This window comes from Heptranchias perlo, chromosome 7 (genome assembly GCF_035084215.1).
Source record: "Heptranchias perlo isolate sHepPer1 chromosome 7, sHepPer1.hap1, whole genome shotgun sequence".
NCBI classification, from domain to species: Eukaryota; Metazoa; Chordata; class Chondrichthyes; order Hexanchiformes; family Hexanchidae; genus Heptranchias; species Heptranchias perlo.
In genome coordinates, this window is record NC_090331.1 from 83,482,077 (window position 1) to 83,503,330 (window position 21,254).

At 44.6% G+C, this 21,254-nt stretch overlaps 1 protein-coding gene across 2 annotated transcripts in view; it reads left to right on the plus strand.

The window, feature by feature from the left end:
• Nucleotides 1–21,254, plus strand: part of agap1 (ArfGAP with GTPase domain, ankyrin repeat and PH domain 1) — a 655,663-nt gene that overhangs the window by 625,377 nt on the left and 9,032 nt on the right. For both annotated transcript variants that reach the window (XM_067987994.1, XM_067987993.1), the window contains exon 17: nucleotides 20,545–20,800. In XM_067987994.1, the coding sequence (XP_067844095.1) occupies nucleotides 20,545–20,800 (256 nt within the window). The remainder of the gene's footprint in view (nucleotides 1–20,544; nucleotides 20,801–21,254) is intronic.

The window sequence follows — 21,254 nt, forward strand, 5'->3', positions numbered from 1 at the left end:
ATATTTATAACCTCTCAGTTCTGGTATCATCGTAAATCTTTTTGCACCTTCTCCAGTGCCTCTCCTGATCAGAATGTGTGAGGATGGCATCAGTCTAAAACCCTCTACTTAGACCCACCACGCCTGCACCCGGCAAAACCAGATCCATCACCCATCCTCGGTAACGGGCTTGCACTAAAGAAAGACAGTTTTCCTGGTGCATCTCATTTAATTATTTGCTCTTTACTGTATAACAGTATTTGCTATTTCTCAGCATTAAATACCTTTCATATGTCACATTGCTAAGTAAAGAAAGAAAGAACTTGCATTTATATAGCACCTTTCACGACATCAGGATATTCCAAAGCGCTTGGTGTTTCTGAGGCACTTTTTGAAGTGTCGCCACGGTTGTAATGGAAACATGGCAGCCATTTTGCGCGCAGCAAGGTCCCACAAACAGCAATGTGATAATGACTAGATAATCTGTTTTTTAGTCATGTTGGTTGAGCGATAAATTTTGACCAGGACACCGGGGAGAACTCCCCTGCTCTTCTCCAAAATAGTGCCGTGGGATGTTTTACATCCACCTGAAAGGATAGGGGCCTCAGTTTAACGTCTCATCCGAAACACGGCACCTCCGACTGTGCAGCTCTCTCTCAGTACTGCACTGGGAGTGTCAGCCTAGATTGTGTGCTAAAGACTCTGAAGTGGGGCTTGAGCCCACGACCTTCTGACTGAGAGGCGAGAGTGCTACCCATTGAGCCAAGGCTGACACTATTCCCATTTGTTCCCTCCTTTAGGGAGCTAATGTTTCCTGTTCAGGAATGATTTGGCAAGTAGGAATGATAACCAACAACAAAGCAGAGATTTGGGCTCCCACCAAACCTTTTGGGCCTTGGGCTTTGGCACTTGGACTTCTACTTGCTCCTAGCCTCAGCACAGTTCAGAACTACTGCAGTGAGTGAATGTCCCCCACCCTGGATAACCCCCACTCTGTAACAGGCGCTAGTGAGTGAATGCCCCCCCACCCTGGATAACCCCCACTCTGTAACAGGTGCTAGTGAGTGAATGCCCCCCCCACCCTGGATAACCCCCACTCTGTAACAGGCGCTAGTGAGTGAATGCCCCCCCACCCTGGATAACCCCCACTCTGTAACAGGCGCTAGTGAGTGAATGCCCCCCCCACCCTGGATAACCCCCACTCTGTAACAGGTGCTAGTGAGTGAATGCCCCCCCCACCCTGGATAACCCCCACTCTGTAACAGGCGCTAGTGAGTGAATGCCCCCCCACCCTGGATAACCCCCACTCTGTAACAGGTGCTAGTGAGTGAATGCCCCCCCCACCCTGGATAACCCCCACTCTGTAACAGGTGCTAGTGAGTGAATGCCCCCTCCACCCTGGATAACCCCCACTCTGTAACAGGCGCTAGTGAGTGAATGCCCCCTACCCTGGATAACCCCCACTGTATAACAGGCGCTAGTGAGTGAATCCCCCCCCCACCTTGGATAACCCCCACTCTAACAGGCGCTAGTGAGTGAATGCCCCCCACCCTGGATAACCCCCACTCTGTAACAGGTGCTAGTGAGTGAATGCCCTCCACCCTGGGTAACTGGTACTCTGAAAGCACCCCAACTAACTCCCACTCTGTAAAGGCTATAAATGGGTGCAGAAAAGCACTGTGGATAACTTGTGCTTGCTTTGATTTCCTTGTGGCAAAACATTGCCTCCACTTGCAGCATTCTCACCAATGGGCCACCTGACATTGGAAACTGAATGTGAGTGGAATCGCAGACAAGAACTCCAGTCCTACAATGGGGTAGCGCATTGGTTCCTCAACAATTGAGAAATCTTTGATCTTTTCCTATATGTTACCCGAACTGTTTATTCGTCCTACCAGGTGAGGGGCAAGGCTATAATTGTACTGCCTGAAAGAAACTTTGCACATTCTGGTAACATCCATCAGGGAGAAGGCCGGCTCCTGAGATGCAAATTTATCCGATCCTGGATCAGAAAATGCCAGTTTAAAAAGCTCGTGCAGCCTGGGTTTCAGATGGTACAACACTGGTATCCCAGTGGATTTTGGGATAAGTGGGACTGGGTTTACTTGCCAAGGATGGAATTCCATATCTGTAAGCCCTGTCAGTAAAACAAATTGGAAGCAGAGTCTGGAGGCAGTTGCCTCCACAGATTATCTTACTGTTACCACCACACAGAAAATAAAACCATCACCTGCTAATATGAAGCCAATTTGGCCCCACTTTTTTTTCCCTCTCATTTTGTTCAACGCATCTCATTTTTGCATATTTTTTATCTCTTTGTCCCATTGTGTCCTCCAGCCTCGGTTGCTAACAGATTGCAAGAGGGGATGATGGTGTATGACAGAAGAAAAAGAGCTTAATCTTTGGGCTTTCTTTTTCCCCCCTCTCCCAGTTCTCGTTGCTTCAGTAATTTGATCTTTAGCTCATTAGTTGGCAGGGATATAAACCTCCGTACTCTAGAGGTTTGGGAAGCAGTTAAGCAATCTGCAGCTGATGACTGGGCCCTGGGACAAGGCTTCCTCTGGGAAAATTAAAACCTCTATTTTGAAGAATTAGATGCAGGTCTCTGAGCTGGGCCCCGGCAGCACCAGGATGACAACTATTTGCACAATAGATACATTGCATTCAAGGTGATTGCAACACAGAAATGTGGCCCCTTTTAAGGTTGTAGTTTGAACCAACGAAACAAGCCGCCTAGTGTTATTGTGAAGGATGTTACGGCATCATTGATCAGAAGGCTATTGATTTGCTATCGTTATGCGCCCAGCTCTATAATGAGCTAAGAGCCTGTGTAAAGGTTAGAATGAAATACAGTATAGAGCTAATTTAGGATTATTATGGCAATAATATCATTGTTGAAAAGCAGTGTAGCGTTTATATGGCCTGAGGCACTAATTCATTCGGGCATTTAAAAAATAGAAGACCCTATTAAATACTACAACACCTGAATGAAATTACTGCGTGTTTTCCATGTTTAATTTATGGATGGGAAATGTTCTGTATAATCCTTAAACAGAAGAGCTTTAAAAAAATGTTTGAGTTAACTGCTCAAAAAGTAGGGTGAGACCTCACAATTATTGGGACACCTTTAATGATAGATAGGCTGATGGTATTGGTGTGTGGGTGTGATGGTGAAGAGGGAGTCTTGACATTAATGTCCCTCTTCTATTTCTTTCCATGCTATGTCTGTTGCGTTTTCCTGATGAAATAATATTTGAACAGTGTGATGTCTTGGGGTTTCGGATGGAACAAGGGAACAAGCTGCTTTGGATGTGTTGTCGAGAACATGAGAGCACTGAGTTAACATTAGGAGCCATGTAGCATCAACCCAGAGTACATCTGTTAATTCAGTTTCTTCCCGCCGTCGGGATCAGTAATTCCTCTGAGCTGTTCCTTCAGTGATGTCATCGGCACTCTGAGTTTAAACGGGAAAACAAAGAATGCCGTGCAGCTTTGAGTCTAAAAAATAACCACTGACTTGTTCGGACTGTGTGTGAACCTTCAGAATCCCCGTCCAACAGCATTAATCATTTTCAAGTGAACGTCATCTAGTCCCAATCAAAGAGGCCGTGGTCCTCCTTGTTTACAGGCAGATTTAGAAATATGGGGTTGTTGGCCAATGGATTACTGCAGTAAAATCTAAATAACTTGACATCCCAGTGATGATCTGAAAATAGGAGGTAGAGATTCTAATCTTTGTTTATTTATCTATTTGAAAGCCTCACCTCATCCCTGGTAATGTTATCTGAACAAGCTGTGTGTTGTGGAGGGGGGGGGGCGATGTTTTTTTATTGGGGTTCTCTGTTACTGAGGGAACCATAAACAATGTACGTTTAATCAGACAGGCCGTTAAAAGGGCCAGGTTGGGGGGTCCGCTGTACTTTCTATGCCTTTAAAAGACTCAGGCAGAGTTGTACTGTTGCTTTAAAAAGAGGAGCCTGTCGTTGAGTTTGAATGCAAGCGGAGAGGCGGGAGGGCACTGCTCCAATTCAGCAGGCCCGCTCGGTTCATTATGTTGAAAGAATTGGCACAATGTCGGGTCAAAGTTCAGGCATTTTATAGACACAGCCTCGACCTGTTAATACATTGTGTGCATTACTCTGAAGCCTGTATGATATAATAATAGAATCCTTGTGCTAGAACAATGATGTCCAGACTCCTTTTTATTCAAAATGTATTTACTTTTTGCTTCTGCTTTTATTGTATTTTCTAACTCACTCCCCAAGTATAGTTCTCCCATTCCATCAGGACGTGCCATCGACCAGTTCCCAGACTGTACTATGTTCCTTCTAGTTGGCCATGGTGACTTTTTCTTTCCTCTTTGACAGTCATGCAAGGATCGGCAAGTCGCTATCGGCAGAATTCCACTCTCTCTTGGCACCAGGCCTTGGCCTACCCACTCCCTCCCAGACACCACGTTCTTTCTGCATGTTCCAACAGTTACCTGATGGACTGTCCTCTCCCCCCTCACGAACCCAGTGTCAATACTTAGCATCGACCCAGTACATGTTGGCTGTATTATATCAATGTGTGGCCTGGCCTCAAAACAAAAGGTAAAAGATACCAAATGAGTGAATGAATAAAGGACTATCAATGAGAGAGATAGGAGACAGAGGGAGAGAGAAAGTTACAAAAAGAGGGAGAGAGAATGAATGAAAAAAATCAGTGAGACGAATTGAGATATAGTCGACAGTATGTGAAATGATGAGAGAGAAAGAGGGAGATGAAGATTAGAAGGCAAACAGAAAGACAGAAAAAAAATAATGCATATACAGAGTATGTTGCTCCTAAAAAAAAAAAAAATTATGTCCTTTTTCCAATATAAAATACAATGCAAATTGTTCCATTGTACTGGACAGCAACCAATGTAACACCTTTGTTCAAAAAGGAAGAGAAGGATAACAATTAGTCTGTGGTCAGTTATGGACAAACTCTTAGAATCCATAATTCAAGATAACATTAGTAAGCATTTAGATATGCACTGGGTAATCAAGGACAGGCAACATGGATTTGTTAAAGGGAAGTCGTGTTTGACAATTTTAGTTTTTTGAATAAGTGACAGATTGGATAAATAAAGGGAATGCAATAGATGTATATCTATGACAAAGTGGAACACGCTGCCACATGGTTGAGGCGAATAGCATAGATGCATTTATGGGGAAGCTAGATAAACACATGAGGGAGAAAGGAATAGAAGGATATGCTGATACGGTAAGATGAAGAAGGGGGAAGGAGGCTCATGTGGAGCATAAACACCAACATAGACCATTTGGGCCGAAATGGCCTGTTTTTTTGCTGTAAATTCTATGTAATTCCATTATATATTGTATATGGATTTTAAGAAGGCATTTGATCAGGTGTCTCACAAGAGATTTGTCATAAAAATTCAGACACATGGTACAAGAGAAAGTGAAGCAGCAAGGATAGAAAGTTTGCTGATGAACAGAAAACAGAGTTAGGATAAATGGGTGTTGCTCGGATTGGAGGGGAGTTAGAAGTGATGTACCCTAGGGGTCAGTGCCGGGTCCACTTCTGTTTTCAGCTTATGTGGATGATTTGGACTTTTTAAAAATTCGTTCATGGGATGTGGGTGTCGCTGGCGAGGCCGGCATTTATTGCCCATCCTCAATTGCTCTTGAGAAGGTGGTGGTGAGCCGCCTTCTTGAACCGCTGCAGTCCGTGTGGTGAAGGTTCTCCCACAGTGCTCTTAGGAAGGGAGTTCCAGGATTTTGACCCAGCGACGATGAAGGAACAGCGATATATTTCCAAGTCAGGATGGTGTGTGACTTGGAGGGGAACGTGCAGGTGGTGTTGTTCCCATGTACCTGCTGCTCTTGTCCTTCTAGGTGGTAGAGGTCGCAGGTTTGGGAGGTGCTGTCGAAGAAGCCTTGGCGAGTTGCTGCAGTGTATCCTGTGGATGGTACACACTGCAGCCACAGTGCGCCGGTGGTGAAGGGAGTGAATGTTTAGGGTGGTGGATGGGGAGCCAATCAAACTTCAATATAGGAAACGTGATCGTAAAACTTGTGTTTGTTGTAAAACACAAAAGTTGGCTCACAGCAAGAAGAAGAGTAAAAGACTTCAGAATGACATAGGCAGGTTATCGCATTGGGCAGACAAGTGTAAAATTAAAGGAGTGGATTTTAACTGCTGCCCCGGGCGAGAAACAGGCGACAGTGGGTCAGACACCAGTTTTACACCCTGCCTGATAGGAAGTCAACGGGAAGGAGAATTAGCCGAAGTGTATAATGTCAGGCCGTTTCCCGCCTGGTTGGGAACACTTTAAAGTCGATGTTTGTTTTGCTTCTCTCCCCACTGACCAAGCTATCAGCGGATTATCGGCATTCCTGAGAAGCGGGACGGAGCGAGGGGGAAGTTTCCCGAGTGCACTGGACACGAGCTTACACTGGACGAGCTGTCACCTGGACTCCACAGCCCTTTCATTGTGTCTTCATGTCCTGTCAATCACACGGGACACGATGACACTCTGGGAGATGAGTGAACTTTTGTTGGTGTGGCTTTTTTTCTCTTCTCCTAGATGCTGTGTTAATGTCAGAGGTTACCTTAAAAAACAGGCTGTTTTGGGGTTTGAGAGTGGGGGGTGGGGAGGGTTTTATTCTTCTTGATTATTGTGGAGATAAGAAAGAGCTCAAATAATGCTCTGCTCTCTAGGGTCACACACAACTGTTTGTGTGATGGGACAAGCCAGCAGTGCTGCTATCCAGCAGACACTCACTTTTAATTAAACCACTGGCAGGACCCATTATGCAAGGTTAGAGCTTGGAACGAGTCAAACGAAAGCTGTTAACCCCTGGCTAGGAAGGCCTCCTCAAGGTAGCACTGTCCGCGACACAAGCAATCAGGCTAACTCATGCAGTTGAAATAAAATTTGGGTCGTGGAAACAAAGAGGGACCAGGATGTAACACTGCGGCATTAACCTCAGTCCAGTACCCCTCTCACGAGAAAGAGCTGGAATTAACCCTTTCCCTTTCCAAAGTATAGGCATCTCTTTCTTTAACGCCTAATACAAAATATCGGAATGGTCAGTAATCAGGTGGTGCTCTACTGTAAAACCCATTCATTTCATAGAACCTTAGAAGGAGGCCATTTGGCCCATTGTACCTGTGCAGGCTGTTTGAAAGAGCTATCCAATTAGTTCCACTCCCCCTGCTCTTTCCCTGTAGCCCTGCAAATTTTTCCTTTTCAATTATGTATCCAGTTCCCTTTTGAAAGTTTCTATTGAATCTGCTTCCACCACCCTTTCAAGCAGTGCATTCCAGATCACAACTCACTGCGTAAAAACATTTCTCCTCATCTGCCCCCTGGTTCTTTTGCCAGTTATCTTAAATCTGTGCCCTCTGGTTACCGACCCTCCTGCCAGTTGAAACAGTTTCATGAGAACATAAGAACATAAGAAATAGGAGCAGGAGTAGGCCAATCGGCCCCTCGAGCCTGCTCTGCCATTCAATAAGATCATGACTGATCTGATCCTAACCTCAAATTTAAATTCATGTCCAATTTCCTGCCCGCTCCCCGTAACCTCTAATTCCCTAATTCCCTTTACTTTTAGGAAATTGTCTATTTCTGTTTTCTCCCTACCTACTCTGTCAAAACCCGTCATAATTTTGAACACCTCTATTAAATCTCCCCTTAACCTTCTCTACTCTAAGGAGGACAATCCCAGCCCCATCTTGCATTTTTTCTCTTCTGTTCTTGAAGCCACTGGGTATAGTTCCATGCTATTGACAGACCTCCAGTGCTTTGCCCAAATGGCCATTCTTCAAGTGTATGTTCAGACAGTGAGTGCCATAGGCTATTCAATGGTCGGGAGAGGGGTGGGGCATCACGGGTAGCCTGATACTGTCCTCACACATACACTTCCAGCGGGGATCGCTGGATGGAGATCAAATTGCTGATTTTTCCTCCGCTATTCCTCGGGGATTTGGGACTAGAGGTAGTGCCCCAACCACTACCTCAGTGAACATCAGGTAACTCAGCACAGACCAGGAATGAGCCCGAGGCCTTTACAGCCTTGGCCCAGAGATAGCACTCTCGCCTATGAGTCAGAAGGTTGTGGGTTCAAGCCCCACTCCAGAGACTTGAGCACAAAATCTAGGCTGACACTTCGGTGCATTATTGAGAGAGTGCTGCTCTGTCGGAGGTGTGCTGTCTTTTGGATAAGATGTTAAACTGAGGCACCGTCTGCACTCTCAAATGGACGTAAAAAATCCCTATTTTGAAAAAGAGCAGGGGAGCTCCCCCCAGTGTCCTGGCCAATATTTATCCCTTAACAAACATCACTAATAATCGGTTTATCTGGTCATTATCACATTGCTGTTTGTGGACCCTTGCTCTGCACAAATTGGCTGCCACATTTCCTACATTACAACAGTGACTACACTTAAAAGTACTTAATTGGCTGTAAAACACTTTGGGACGTCTTGAAGTCATAAAAGGCACTGTATAAATGCAAGTTCTTTTACAAAACTCAGAAAAGCTGGCAAACAGCTTCAAAATGATGACAACTCAAAAAAGATATAACAACTGAAAAGCGACCCACATCTAAGGCCACTGAACAAGTTAATAGCTTTTCTATTATATTGCATATCAAGATTTTTATTTTTTGGGATCACGTTCTGCAATTCAGTGTTTTCCTGTGAAAACTGAAACACAATGGCCTCTCCTACAACATATGAAAAGAAGTAGTTACAGTGGGACGTGAACTTATCATGATGTAAACTACAGCTATATCCAATATTTCATCAGTTGTATTATAGGGGGGGATAAAGCTAAGAGTTCATAGTTGCAAAGCACATGTTTTTTCAGAGGGCAGACAGCTTTTTCGCCCGTTTGTGTTGCTTGCATCATGTCTACTGAAGTAACTTTTCTAGCTCTGGCTGACTCTCGCGGCTAGAGCAGTTTCTGGCAGTCAGAGGATTGTGGGTAGTGTCAGCTGCCATTGTTCTCCATTTTAAAGTGACAAACATTGACCGGCAGCCAGAACCTTCCAATGCCATGAGGCGGGGGTGGGTCTTTTGCTTCCATTATGGATGTGTGCGACCGATTATGGGAGAGTGAGACGAAAGAGAGAGAGCGGGGCAGGTGAGGGGCACTGGGGAATGAATGTCTGAGCTTCTGGGGAAAGATCAAATGAACAAGTCCCCTGTCACTGTCCTCTGGTGTCCCAGGGCATGGGCTCCGATAATTCATGCCCCTCACCTGCCCTGCTTTATCCTCCATCTCAATCTCCATTGATCCGGGCCAAACAGCTGCCTCTGCCTCCCAGGATTGGAGGATTCCGGCTACCAGCCACCATTTATCATTTTAAAATGGAGAAGAGCAGCAGCTCACGCTATCTGCCTATCAGCTGGGTACAGAAAAGCTATTTTAATAGATGCCACTTGAGCGATGTAAACAGGGGGCAGAAGAGCTGCTCATCTTTATATTCATTTCATATAAAACCTCAACCCAGAGAGTGGTTAGGATGTGGAACTCGCTACCACAAGGGGTAGTTGAGGTGACTAGCATTTAAGGGGAAGCTAGATAAACACATGATGGAGAAAGGAATATAGGGATCTGCTGATAGGGTGAGATGAAGAGGGGTGGGAGGAGGCTCGTGTGGAGTACAAACACCGGCATGGACCAGTTGGGCCGAATAACCTGTTTCTGTGCTGTAAGTTCTATGTAATTCTTCGTAATACGTAATCTGCTCAGAAAACGGACAGTTGGTAACTATGGATCAACCAACTCACTACTGAGCAGGGATTGAACCTGAATCGTTCCTAGCCTTTGTTGCTCTGTACCACATAAGGTGATTTACCCACTGGACCATTGAGATAGCCCCTAGAGGCAAGTTTCAGTGTATGATTAGTGCATTTTAGTTTTTATTTTAGAAGTAAAACCTCTACCCATTTTAGTAGCGGAATCAGGGCACTGTGTAATATTTGGATAACAACAACTTAATCTGCCAGCTGCATTGAACACCAGACCATGAATCAACAGACTTTGGTGACGACTCACAATGGGGGTTTGATAAGACATCAACAATGAACGTTTATTTAGCCCAGCAGCCCATTCCCCTCCTTGGTGCCAGATTGACTATATTTCTACAAGAGAACACTTTGGATCCAATTCCTGTCTATCAAAAAAATCAACTACATGTCAACCCATAACCCTTTTGGAATAAATTTTATTTTTTTCCAGCTGAACATAACATATAATCTGGAATTTTCAAAGTTAACTTTTACAAAAATACCAGCACTATTTATAATTTCCTTTCAGCCAACTATGTTTTATTTCTGTTAGTTTTATTCCAGCGAAGGCTTTTTTCAATTACAGATATTATAGTAATTACCCATTAAGACTGGGCCAGAATGAGATGTTGGGGCAGTTTGGGTGGATATTCTGGTGTGTTGAATCACTCTGCAGTAAAAGTGTGTGCAGCCAATCTCAAACTTCTGCTAACTCAATTGTTAAGGGCTGCAATGATAGCCAAAATTCACCAGTGTTTATTTTAAGCTTATATGCCATGCCTGTGACCAGACACAGATTGCAGGACCATGATTGTGGCATGATTGCTGAACCAGATGTGTTCCTAACAACAGATGTGACACCATTGGCTCGATTCAGTCAAGCCGATGATGCCATAGTCTGCGGGTGTCAGTGACGAGCTACCAGTTAATCACCACAAAGCTCAAGTTCAGCAGAAACATAGAAAATAAGAGCAGGAGTAGGCCATTCAGCCCTTCGAGCCTGCTCCGCCATTCAGTATGATCATGGTTGAGCCTCTGTCTCAATACCATATTCCCACTCTGCATACTCCTTGATGCCTTTTGCCTCTAGAAATCTATGTATCTCCTTCTTAAATATATTCAGTGACTTGGCCTCCACAGCCTTCTGGTAGAGAATTCCACAGGTTCACCACCCTCTGAGTGAAGAAATTTCTCCTCATCTCAGTCCTAAATGTCCTACCCTGTATCCTGAGACTGTGACCCCTCGTTCTAGACCCCCCCAGCCAGGGGAAACATCGTCCCTGCATCCAATCTGTCTAGTCCTGTCAGAATTTTATACCTTTCAATGAGATCCCCTCTCATTCTTCTAAACTTTAGTGAATACAGGCTTGACAGTCCTGCCATCCCAGGAATCAATCTGGTGAACCTTCGCTGCACTCCCTCTGTGGCAAGTATATCCTTTCTTAGGTCAGGAGACCAAAACTGCACACAATACTCCAGGTGTGGTCTCACCAAGGCCCTGTGTAACTGCAGTAATGATGTGGAGATGCCGGTGATGGACTGGGGTTGACAATTGTAAACAATTTTACAACACCAAGTTATAGTCCAGCAATTTTATTTTAAATTCACAAGCTTTCGGAGATTTTCTCCTTCCTCAGGCAAATGTTTCAAGATCTCCTTGAAGCCTACGCATTTATACATATTGAACAATAAAACATGGTGTTTACAGACTGCCCCTGCAACTGCCCGTTGCCAAGGCAATCACCGTGTTCAGACAGAGAGGTGTTACCTGCAGAACCTCCGAATACACATTCAACAAAAAAACAAACAGGGAAAAAAAACAGAGAAAAAAAAACACAGAGAGAGGCAGAAACATCCGGAAGGCAGAGAGAGCCAGCAAATGACCCATTATATTAAAAACAGATAACATTTGTTCGCTGGTGGGGTAACGTGTAGCGTGACATGAACCCAAGATCCCGGTTGAGGCCGTCCTCATGGGTGCGGAACTTGGCTATCAATTTCTGCTCGACAATTTTGCGTTGTCGTGTGTCTCGAAGGCCGCCTTGGAGTACGCTTACCCGAAGGTCGGTGGATGAATGTCCATGACTGCTGAAGTGTTCCCCGACTGGGAGGGAACCCTCCTGTTTGGCGATTGTTGCGCGGTGTCCGTTCTGTCTGAACACGGTGATTGCCTTGGCAACGGGCAGTTGCAGGGGCAGTCTGTAAACACCATGTTTTATTGTTCAATATGTATAAATGCGTAGGCTTCAAGGAGATCTTGAAACATTTGCCTGAGGAAGGAGAAAATCTCCGAAAGCTTGTGAATTTAAAATAAAATTGCTGGACTATAACTTGGTGTTGTAAAATTGTTTATAACTGCAGTAAGACATCCTTGCTCCTGTACTCACATCCTCTTGCAATGAAGGCCAACATACCATTTGCCTTCCTAACTGCTTGCTGCACCTGCATGTTTGCTTTCAATGACTAGTATATAAGGACATCCAGGTCCCTTTGTACATCAACATTTCCCAATCTATCAACATTTAAGTAATACTCTGCCTGTTGACCAATTTTCAATCCATGCCAGTATATTACCCCCAATCCCAGTGCTTTAATTTTGCACACTAACCTCTTATGTGGGACTTTATCAAAGGCCTTCTGAAAATCCAAATACACCACATCCACTGGTTTTCCCTTATCTATTCTATCAGTTACATCCTCAAAAAACTCCAGTAAGAAAGAAAGACCTGCATTTCTATCATATCTTTTACGACCTCAGGAAGTCCCAAAGTGCTTTACAGCCAATGAAGTACTTTTAAGTGTAGTCACTGTTGTAATGTAGGAAACGCGACAGCCAATTCGCTCACAGCAAGATCCCACAAATAGCGAAGAGATAAATGAATAAATGACCAGATAACCTGTTTTGGTGATAATTGAGGGATAAATATAGGCCAGGACACCAGGGAGAACGCCCCTGCTCTTCTTCGCAATAGTGCTATGGGATCTTTTAGCTTCATGTTTGTCTTTTTTTTATGAACAATAAACAAATAAAAGTTAAAGCAGGACAGATCCCAGCCTTAAACAGGAAAGGGAGAGTTTGCCATTCAGCAAAGTAATTTTCCAGGGCTGGGTGGCTCCAGATTGGCTCCCAGTCAGATCCAAAGTTTGGACACCAGTTGAAATAAATGCAGACACTGTGAGCCGCACGAGACTCCTCCCATAACAGATATCAGCAGAGCAACTGTGCAAAGAAGGAGAACCAAAAATGGTGGGGTCTCTTGAAGGAAGAGAATCAGCATTATTTTCAGTCTTTATTCTTGTACTTTTCCAGATTGAAATTAGAGCTGGGCTGTTCAGGGGTGATGTTAGGAAGCACTTCTTCACACAAAGGGTAGTGGAAATTGGAACTCTCTCCTCCTAAAAACTGTTGAGGCTGGGGGTCAATTGAAAACCTCAAAACAGATTGATAGATTTTTATTTAAGGGTATTAAGGGATATGGAAACAAGCCGGGTAAATGGAGTTTAGGTACAGATCAGCTACGATCTAATTAAATGGTGGAACAGGCTCGAGCGGCTGGATGGCCTACTCCTGTTCCTATGTTCCTAAAACATCCGCTTTAAACTCCTGACCCAGCTGTGATCAGCTAACTTAGCACAGACCAACGAACAACACTACAAAGAGGCAAATAACCGAGTTAAAACCTCCACTTCCTTTCATTCCTACAATAAAAACTTTAATGAAGCTTAGGACTAGGATGTGGCTTAACATCAGATAAGAACATAAGAAATAGGAGCAGGAATAGGCCATATGGCCCCTCGAGCCTGCTCCACCATTCAGTACGATCATAGCTGATCTTCGACCTCAACTCCACTTTCCCACCCGATCCCCATATACCTTGATTCCCTTAGAGTCCAAAAATCTATCTATCCCAGCCTTGAATATACTCAACGACTGAGCATCCACAGCCCTCTGGGTAGTGAATTCCAAAGATTCACAACCGTCTGAGTGAAGGAATTTCTCCTCATCTCAGTCCTAAATGGCCGACCCCTCATCCTGAGACTATGCCCCCTAGTTCTAGACTCTCCAGCCAGGGGAAACAGCCTCTCAGCATCCACCTGGTCAAGCCCTCTCAGAATCTTATGTTTCAGTAAGATCACCTCTCATTCTTCTAAACTTCAGAGAGTATAGGCTCATTCTACTCGATCTCTCCTCTTAGGGCAACCCTCTCATCCCAGGAATCAATCTAGTGAACCTTTGTTGCACTGCCTCTAGGACAAGTATATCCTTCCTTAGATAAGGAAACCAAAACTGTACACACTACTCCAGGTGTGGTCTCACCAAAGCCCTGTACAATTGCGTTAAGACTTCCTTACTCTTGTACTCCAACCCCCTTGCAATAAAGGCCAATATACCATTTGCCTTCCTAATTGCTTGCTGTACCTGCATAGAATCATAAAAAATTTACGGCCATTCGGCCCATCGTGTCCGTGCTGGTCGAAAATGAGCCACCCCGCCTAATCCCACTTTCCAGCACTTGGTCGTAAGCCTTGTAGGTCACGGCACTTCAGTTGCCCATCCAGGTACTTTTAAAATGTGATGAGGGTTTCTGCCTCTACCACCCTTTCAGGCAGAGAGTTCCAGACCCCTACCACCCTCTGGGTGAAAAAACTTTTCCTCAACTCCCCTCTAATCCTTCTACCAATCACTTTAAATCTATGCCTCCTGGTTGTTGACCTCTCCACTAAGGGAAATAGGTCCTTCCTATCCACTCTTTAGACTTTCCCCCCTAGTTCTAGACTCTCCAGCCAGGGGAAACAGCCTCACAGCATCAACCCTGTCATGCCCTATCAGAACCTTACATGTTTCAATGAGATCACCTCTCATTCTTCTAAACTCCAGAGAGTGTCTAGGCCCCTCATAATTTTGTACACCTCAATTAATCACCCCTCAGCCTCCTCTGTTCCAAAGAGAACAACCCCAGTCTATCCAATCTTTCCTCATAGCTAAAATTCTCCAGTTTTGGCAACATCCTCGTTAAACTTTTCTGTACCCTCTCTAGTGTAATTACATCCTTCCTTTAATGTGGTGACCAGAACTGTACACAGTACTCAAGCTGTGGCCTAACCAATGTTTTATACAGTTCCCTGCTCTTATATTCTATGCCTCGGCTAATAAAGGGAAGTATTCCACATGCCTTCTTAACCACCTTATCTACATGTCCTGCTACCTTCAGGGATCTGTGGACATGCACTCCAAGGTCCCTCACTTCCTCTACACCTTTCAGTATCTTCCCATTTATTGTGTATTCCCTTGCCTTGTTTTCCCTCCCCAAATGCATACCTCACACTTATCCGGATTGAATTCCATTTGCCACTTTTCTGCCCACCTGACCAGTCCATTGATATCTTCCTGCAGTCTACAGCTTTCCTCCTCACTATCAACCACACGGCCAATTTTTGTATCATCTTCAAACTTCTTAATCATACCCCCTACATTTAAGTCCAAATCATCAATATATATATCACAAAAAGCAAGGGACCTAGTTCTGAGCCCTGCGGAACCCCACTGGAAACAGCCTTCCTGTCACAAAAATATCCGTTGACCATTACCCTATGCTTCCTGCTACTGAGCCAATTTTGGATCTAACTTGCCACTCTCCCTTGGATTCCGTGGACTTGTACTTTTTTGACCAGTCTGTTATGTGGGACCTTGTCAAAAGTCTTGCTAAAAACCACATAGACTACATCAAACGCGTTACCCTCATCGACCCTCCTTGTTACCTCCTCAAAAAATTCAATCAAGTTAGTCAGACACGACCTTCCCTTAACAAATCCGTGCTGACTGTCCTTGATTACTCCGTGCCTTTCTAAGTGACGGTTTATCCTGTCCCTCAGAATTGATTCCAATAATTTGCCCACCACCAAGGTTAGACTGACTGGCCTGTAATTACTCGGTCTATCCCTCGCTCCCTTTTTAAACAATGGTACAACATTGGCAGTCCTCCAATCCTCCAGCACCACGTCTGTATCCAGTGAGGATTGGAAAATGGTGGTTAGAGCCTCCGCTATTTCCTCCCTTGCTTCTTTTAACAGCCTGGGATACATTTCATCCGGGCCTGGTGATTTATCTACTTTCAATGATGCATGTTAACCTGTATTTCGTGTACAAGGACACCCAAATCCCTCTGAACACCAACATTTAATAGTTTCTCACCATTTAAAAAATTTGCTGTTTTTCTGTTGTTCCTATAAAAGTGAATAACCTCACATTTCCCCACATTATACTCCATCTGCCTGCCACCTCCTTGCCTACTCACTTAACCTGCAGGCTCTTCGCTTACTTTCCCACCTAGCTTTGTATCGTCAGCAAACTTGGGTACATTGCACTTGGTCCCTTCATCTAAGTCATGAATATAGATTGTAAATAGCTGAGGCCCAAGCACTGATCTTTGCGACAGCTTAGATACATACACTCGAGCAACGAAACATGGCAACATGTCCAAAAGTGTAAGTTGAGTGCTATCGCTAGCTCAGATCATTATCGTTTACAATCAAAATGAATTCCCCTTTATCCGAACCAAAATCTAATCTGATACGTAACTTGTGTCTTGACACAGGTAAAACTCCAATAATAATTTTTTTATATTCGCTCATGGGATGTGAGCGTCGCTGGCAAGGCCAGCATTTATTGCCCATCCCTAATTGCCCTTGAGAAGGTGGTGGTGAGCTGCCTTCTTGAACTGCTGCAGTCCATGTGATGAAGGTTCTCCCACAGTGCTGTTAGGTAGGGAGTTCCAGGATTTTGACCCAGCGACAATGAAGGAATGGCAATATATTTCCAAGTCGGGATGGTGATTGACTTGGAGGGGAATGTGCAGGTGGTGTTGTTCCCATGTGCCTGCTGCCCTTGTCCTTCTAAGTGGTAGAGGTCGCGGGTTTGGGAGGTGCTGTTGAAGAAGCCTTGACGAGTTGCTGCAGTGCACCCTGTAGATGGTACACACTGCAGCCACGGTGCGCCGGTGTTGAAGGGAGTGATTGTTTAGGGTGGTGGATGGGGTGCCCATCGAGCGGGCTGTTTTGTCCTGGATGGTGTCGAGCTTCTTGAGTGTTGTTGGAGCTGCACTCATCCAGGCAAGTGGAGAGTATTCCATCACACTCCTGACTTGTGCCTTGTAGATGGTGGAAAGTCATGTGAGCCACTGATGTGGTCATAGAGAGTCACCTTTACATTAATATACTGCATTGATTTTACAGTGGTCCTACATACATCTTACCCCTGCATTCTCTCCTTCGTTTTAACATATTTGGTTTGCTCTCCATCCTTTGGGTTTCTCCCAGCCATGTTCCATTCTTCAGATGGACAATTTTCTGCCAGGCATCTTTCAATGTTTCTTTTCAGCTGACCACTTGGAAATGTGCAAGAGGTGACTTTTCCTTTCGTTCCATGGGGGAAGTGCATGGCCTCCGCCTTGGTAATCCCCAGACAGCTTGATAACTTGCCGAGTGGGCAATAGCTGGTGCAGACTCACGTACCACTGCTCATTACTGTGTTGTGTTGGTGCAACCCGCAATCATACTGCCCATGTCTTGTCCTGCTGTCATCAATCACCAATCTATGAAGCATCAGTGAGACTATGTGGTGCAGCAGATAAAGAGTTACTTAATTTCAGGATTTATTTCAATAATTGTATCCTTCTCTTTCAAAAACTAAAGACTTACGGGTGAATATTGTAAATTCCATATCTCATCGGAGAGGCACTAAGCAGAGGGCAGCCTCTACTCCTGTAGGAGTAGACAGAAAACTAAAGGGCAAGTCACCGTGGGCACCTCTAGTCATCCTTCTAGTGGCTGGCTCCAGTGCTCCAATGATCCATGACACAATCGGAGCCTAAAAGAGAGGAGAAAACCCAGTCCAATAAAAGCATTGGATTTAGTAGTTTACCGAAACAATAATTTCATCAGATTGAGTTGAGATGCAGCAGCCTCTATTTATGGGGCCAGGATTCTAACAAATTATTTTTCTTTCTAAGTGTGGTTTGGTCATTGTTTGTGTTCAGTATCCAAACCATTGGCAATGGGAAAAGTTTCATGGGGACCACAAAGGGTGCAGAGCAAATATAAACAAATAAGAACAAGTGCATCCCCGTGTTCTGCCGTACCAGGGTGTAAGGACATTGTTGTTATTATAGGGACTTTTACTTTTGATATTTCGATAGTTTGGTTTTTGGGTCACTGGATGTCCACATTTACATTGTGAAAACCATCCCGCTTATCCCCATGGAGGAGTGGCAGATGCACAAGATTGTAAGTATATGATTGTGTCATTGGGATAAGGGAGCCTGTTTTAACGTTGTAAGTAAGAAAGAACTTGCATTTTTATAGTGCTTTTCACAACTTCAGGACGTCCAAAGTGCTTTACACACAATCAAGTACATTTGAAATGTAGTCACTGTTGTAATGTAGGAAATTAGGTGTCAGCTGTGGCTCAGTGGTAGCACTCTTGCCTCTGAGTCAGAAAGTTGTAGGTTCAAGTCCCACTCCAGAGACTTGAACACAAAATCTAGGCTGACACTCCAGTGCAGTACCTCAGTACTGAGGGCGTGCTGCACTGTCGGAGGTGCCGTCTTTCAGATGAGACTTCAAACCGAGGCCCCGTCTGCCCTCTCAGGTGGATGTAAAAGATCCCAGGAACTATTTTGAAAAAGAGCAGGGGAGTTCTCCCCAGTAACTTGGCCAATATTTACCCCTCAACCAGCATCACTAAAACAGATTATCTGGTCATTATAGCTATCAGGAGATTGAACAGGTTGGGGCTCTTTGCTCTAGAAAAGAGAAGGCTGAGGGGTGACCAAATAGCGGTCTTTAAAATTATGAAGGGATTTGATAGGGTAGACATAGAGAAGATGTTTCCACTTGTGGGGAGTGCAAAACTAGCAGTCATAAATCTAAGATAGTCACTAATAAATTCAATAAGGAATTCAGGAGAAACTTCTTTACTCAGAGGGTGGTTAGAATGTGGAATTTGCTACCATAGAGAGTAGTTGAGGTGAATAGTATCGATGCATTTAAGGGGAAGCTAGATATGTACATGAGGGAGAAAGGAATAGAAGGATATGCTGATAGGGTTAGAGGAGGGTCAGAGGAGGCTCGTGTGAAGCATAAACACCGGCATAGACCAGCTGTGCCGAATGGCCTGTTTCTGTGCTGTAGATTCAGTGTAATTCTGAGTAATTTTATCACTGTAATATAAACATGAGGGAGCAGCTCCTGGATGTCACTTTCCACAATGCCAGCTACAGAAGCACTAAATGTAAAGGCGGTTTATGCTCCTGCTTCCTTTTCAGAGGACGCTGAATTGTGCTGGTGACGCTGAGTCACCGCATTGCATTGCCTTTTTCATGGAGCAGTTGGGCTGGGCAGTGCTGAAGGAGCTTTAAAACTGGGGCTATTTGAAGGCTGCAAGCAATCCAGGTGAATCTGAGGTCACTGGGGTGTCATTCCAACCCACCAGGAAATGATGCACAACTAATCCAGTTAATCTATTTACATTCGCATTTTAATTCAGATTGGAGTGAACACAACACTGGATTACAGATAAGAGTGTAAACACACCCTCAGATCCTCACAGTACAAATCCTCTTTTACCTTTCCACTCAAGAGAACAAATGGAATGTAGCTGTTAAGGTGACTGCAAAGTCAGTTTCCTCCCTTTGCAAACCCAAAGAAAACCTTCCTGGAATCTTAAAAAAAAGAATTGGAACATCCTCTTTAATTTTCTTTCTCCTTTTACGTCCCTTCCAGGCACAAAGAGGGCAAACAGATCATCTCACCTCTGGCCTCTGCTGCTGCCATCTCACTTGACGCCAGGATTTCTTTGAGAGCAGCCTTGTGTAGACTTTGACACCAGTTTTCCCCATTGTGTGGTAGAAGTACTCTACCCAACCACACAGTTGAGATCAGGATTGATCATTTAGTGAGTCGGGGGGGGGGGGGGGGGCGGGGATGTTCACGAGTATGAGCCCCCGTTCTGCCAGGGGTTTGGCACACAAGTGTAGCTGTGGCACCTTGTGGTTGGTTAGCACAAGCCAATCAGAAAGGCAAGTTGGAATCCTACATTCATACATACACAAAATAAATTAAATAGATGAAATGATGCTCACTCAATATATGACTCACTCGTTCAATCCATAATTGTATTAACAAATCTGTTAATTATTAAATTTGGAGCAACAATATACTGAAACCGGACAGTAATCAATGGAGTTAGCCTCGTCTATATCCTTTGCAAGCATTTTTCAATTTTTAAAATTAATTTATTCATTCTTGGGATATGAGTGTCGCTGGCGAGGCCGGCATTTATTGCCCATCCCTAGTTACCCTTGTGAAGGTGGTGGTGAGCCGCCGCCTTGAACCACTGCAGTCCGTGTGGTGAAGGTTCTCCCTCAGTGCTGTTAGGTAGGGAGTTCCAGGATTTTGACCCAGCGACGATGAAGGAATCGCAATATATTTCCAAGTCGGGATGGTGATTGACTTGGAGGGGAACGTGCAGGTGGTGTTGTTCTCATGCACCTGCTGCCCTTGTCCTTCTAGGTGGTAGAGGTCGCAGGTTTGGAAGCCGCTGTCAAAGCAGCCTTGGCGAGTTGCTGCAGTACATCCTGTAGATAGAATTTACTGCCGACTGATGGATTTACAGAAGATACATTAAGTATATGAGAAAAATGCAGCATAATTTAGATAGCGTAAATGACTGCACAAAACCTTTAAAACTTGATTTGTTTTTTCTGTATCTCACAGGGAAGAGAAGGAGCGTTGGATCCGAGCTAAGTATGAACAGAAGCTGTTCCTGGCCCCACTGCTGTGCTCGGATGTCCCCCTGGGACAACAGCTGCTACATGCCACAGCTGAGGAGAACTTGCGTGCTGTAATCCTGCTCCTAGCCCACGGCTCCAAGGAAGAAGTAAATGAGACTTACGGAGATGGAGATGGACGTACATCCTTGCACTTGGCCTGTAGGATGGGGAATGTTGTCCTAACACAGCTTTTGATCTGGGTAGGTGTATGTAACCATTTCAAAAGAAAAGAAGGACTTGCATTTATATTGCATCTTTCACAACCTCAGGATGTCCCAAAGTGCCTTATAGGCAATGAAGTAATTTTTTTTGAAGTGTAGCCGCTGTTGTAATGTAGGAAATGCGGCAGCCAATTTGCGCACAGCAAGATCCCACAAACAGCAATGTAATAATGCCCTGTTTTAGTGATCTTGGTTGAGGGATAAATATCGGCCAGGACACCGGGGAGAACTCCGACAGTGCAGCACTCCCTCAATACTGCACTGTAGAGTCAGCCTAGGATATGTGCTTAAGTCTCTGGAGTGAGACTTAAACCCATGACCTTATGACTCAGGGGCAAGAGTGCTACCACTGAGCCACGATTGACACCTTCGGAAAAACAGCACGGTTTCCTTTCCGTTTTTCTCCCCTTCGTTTCTGCTGGTTCATACAGGG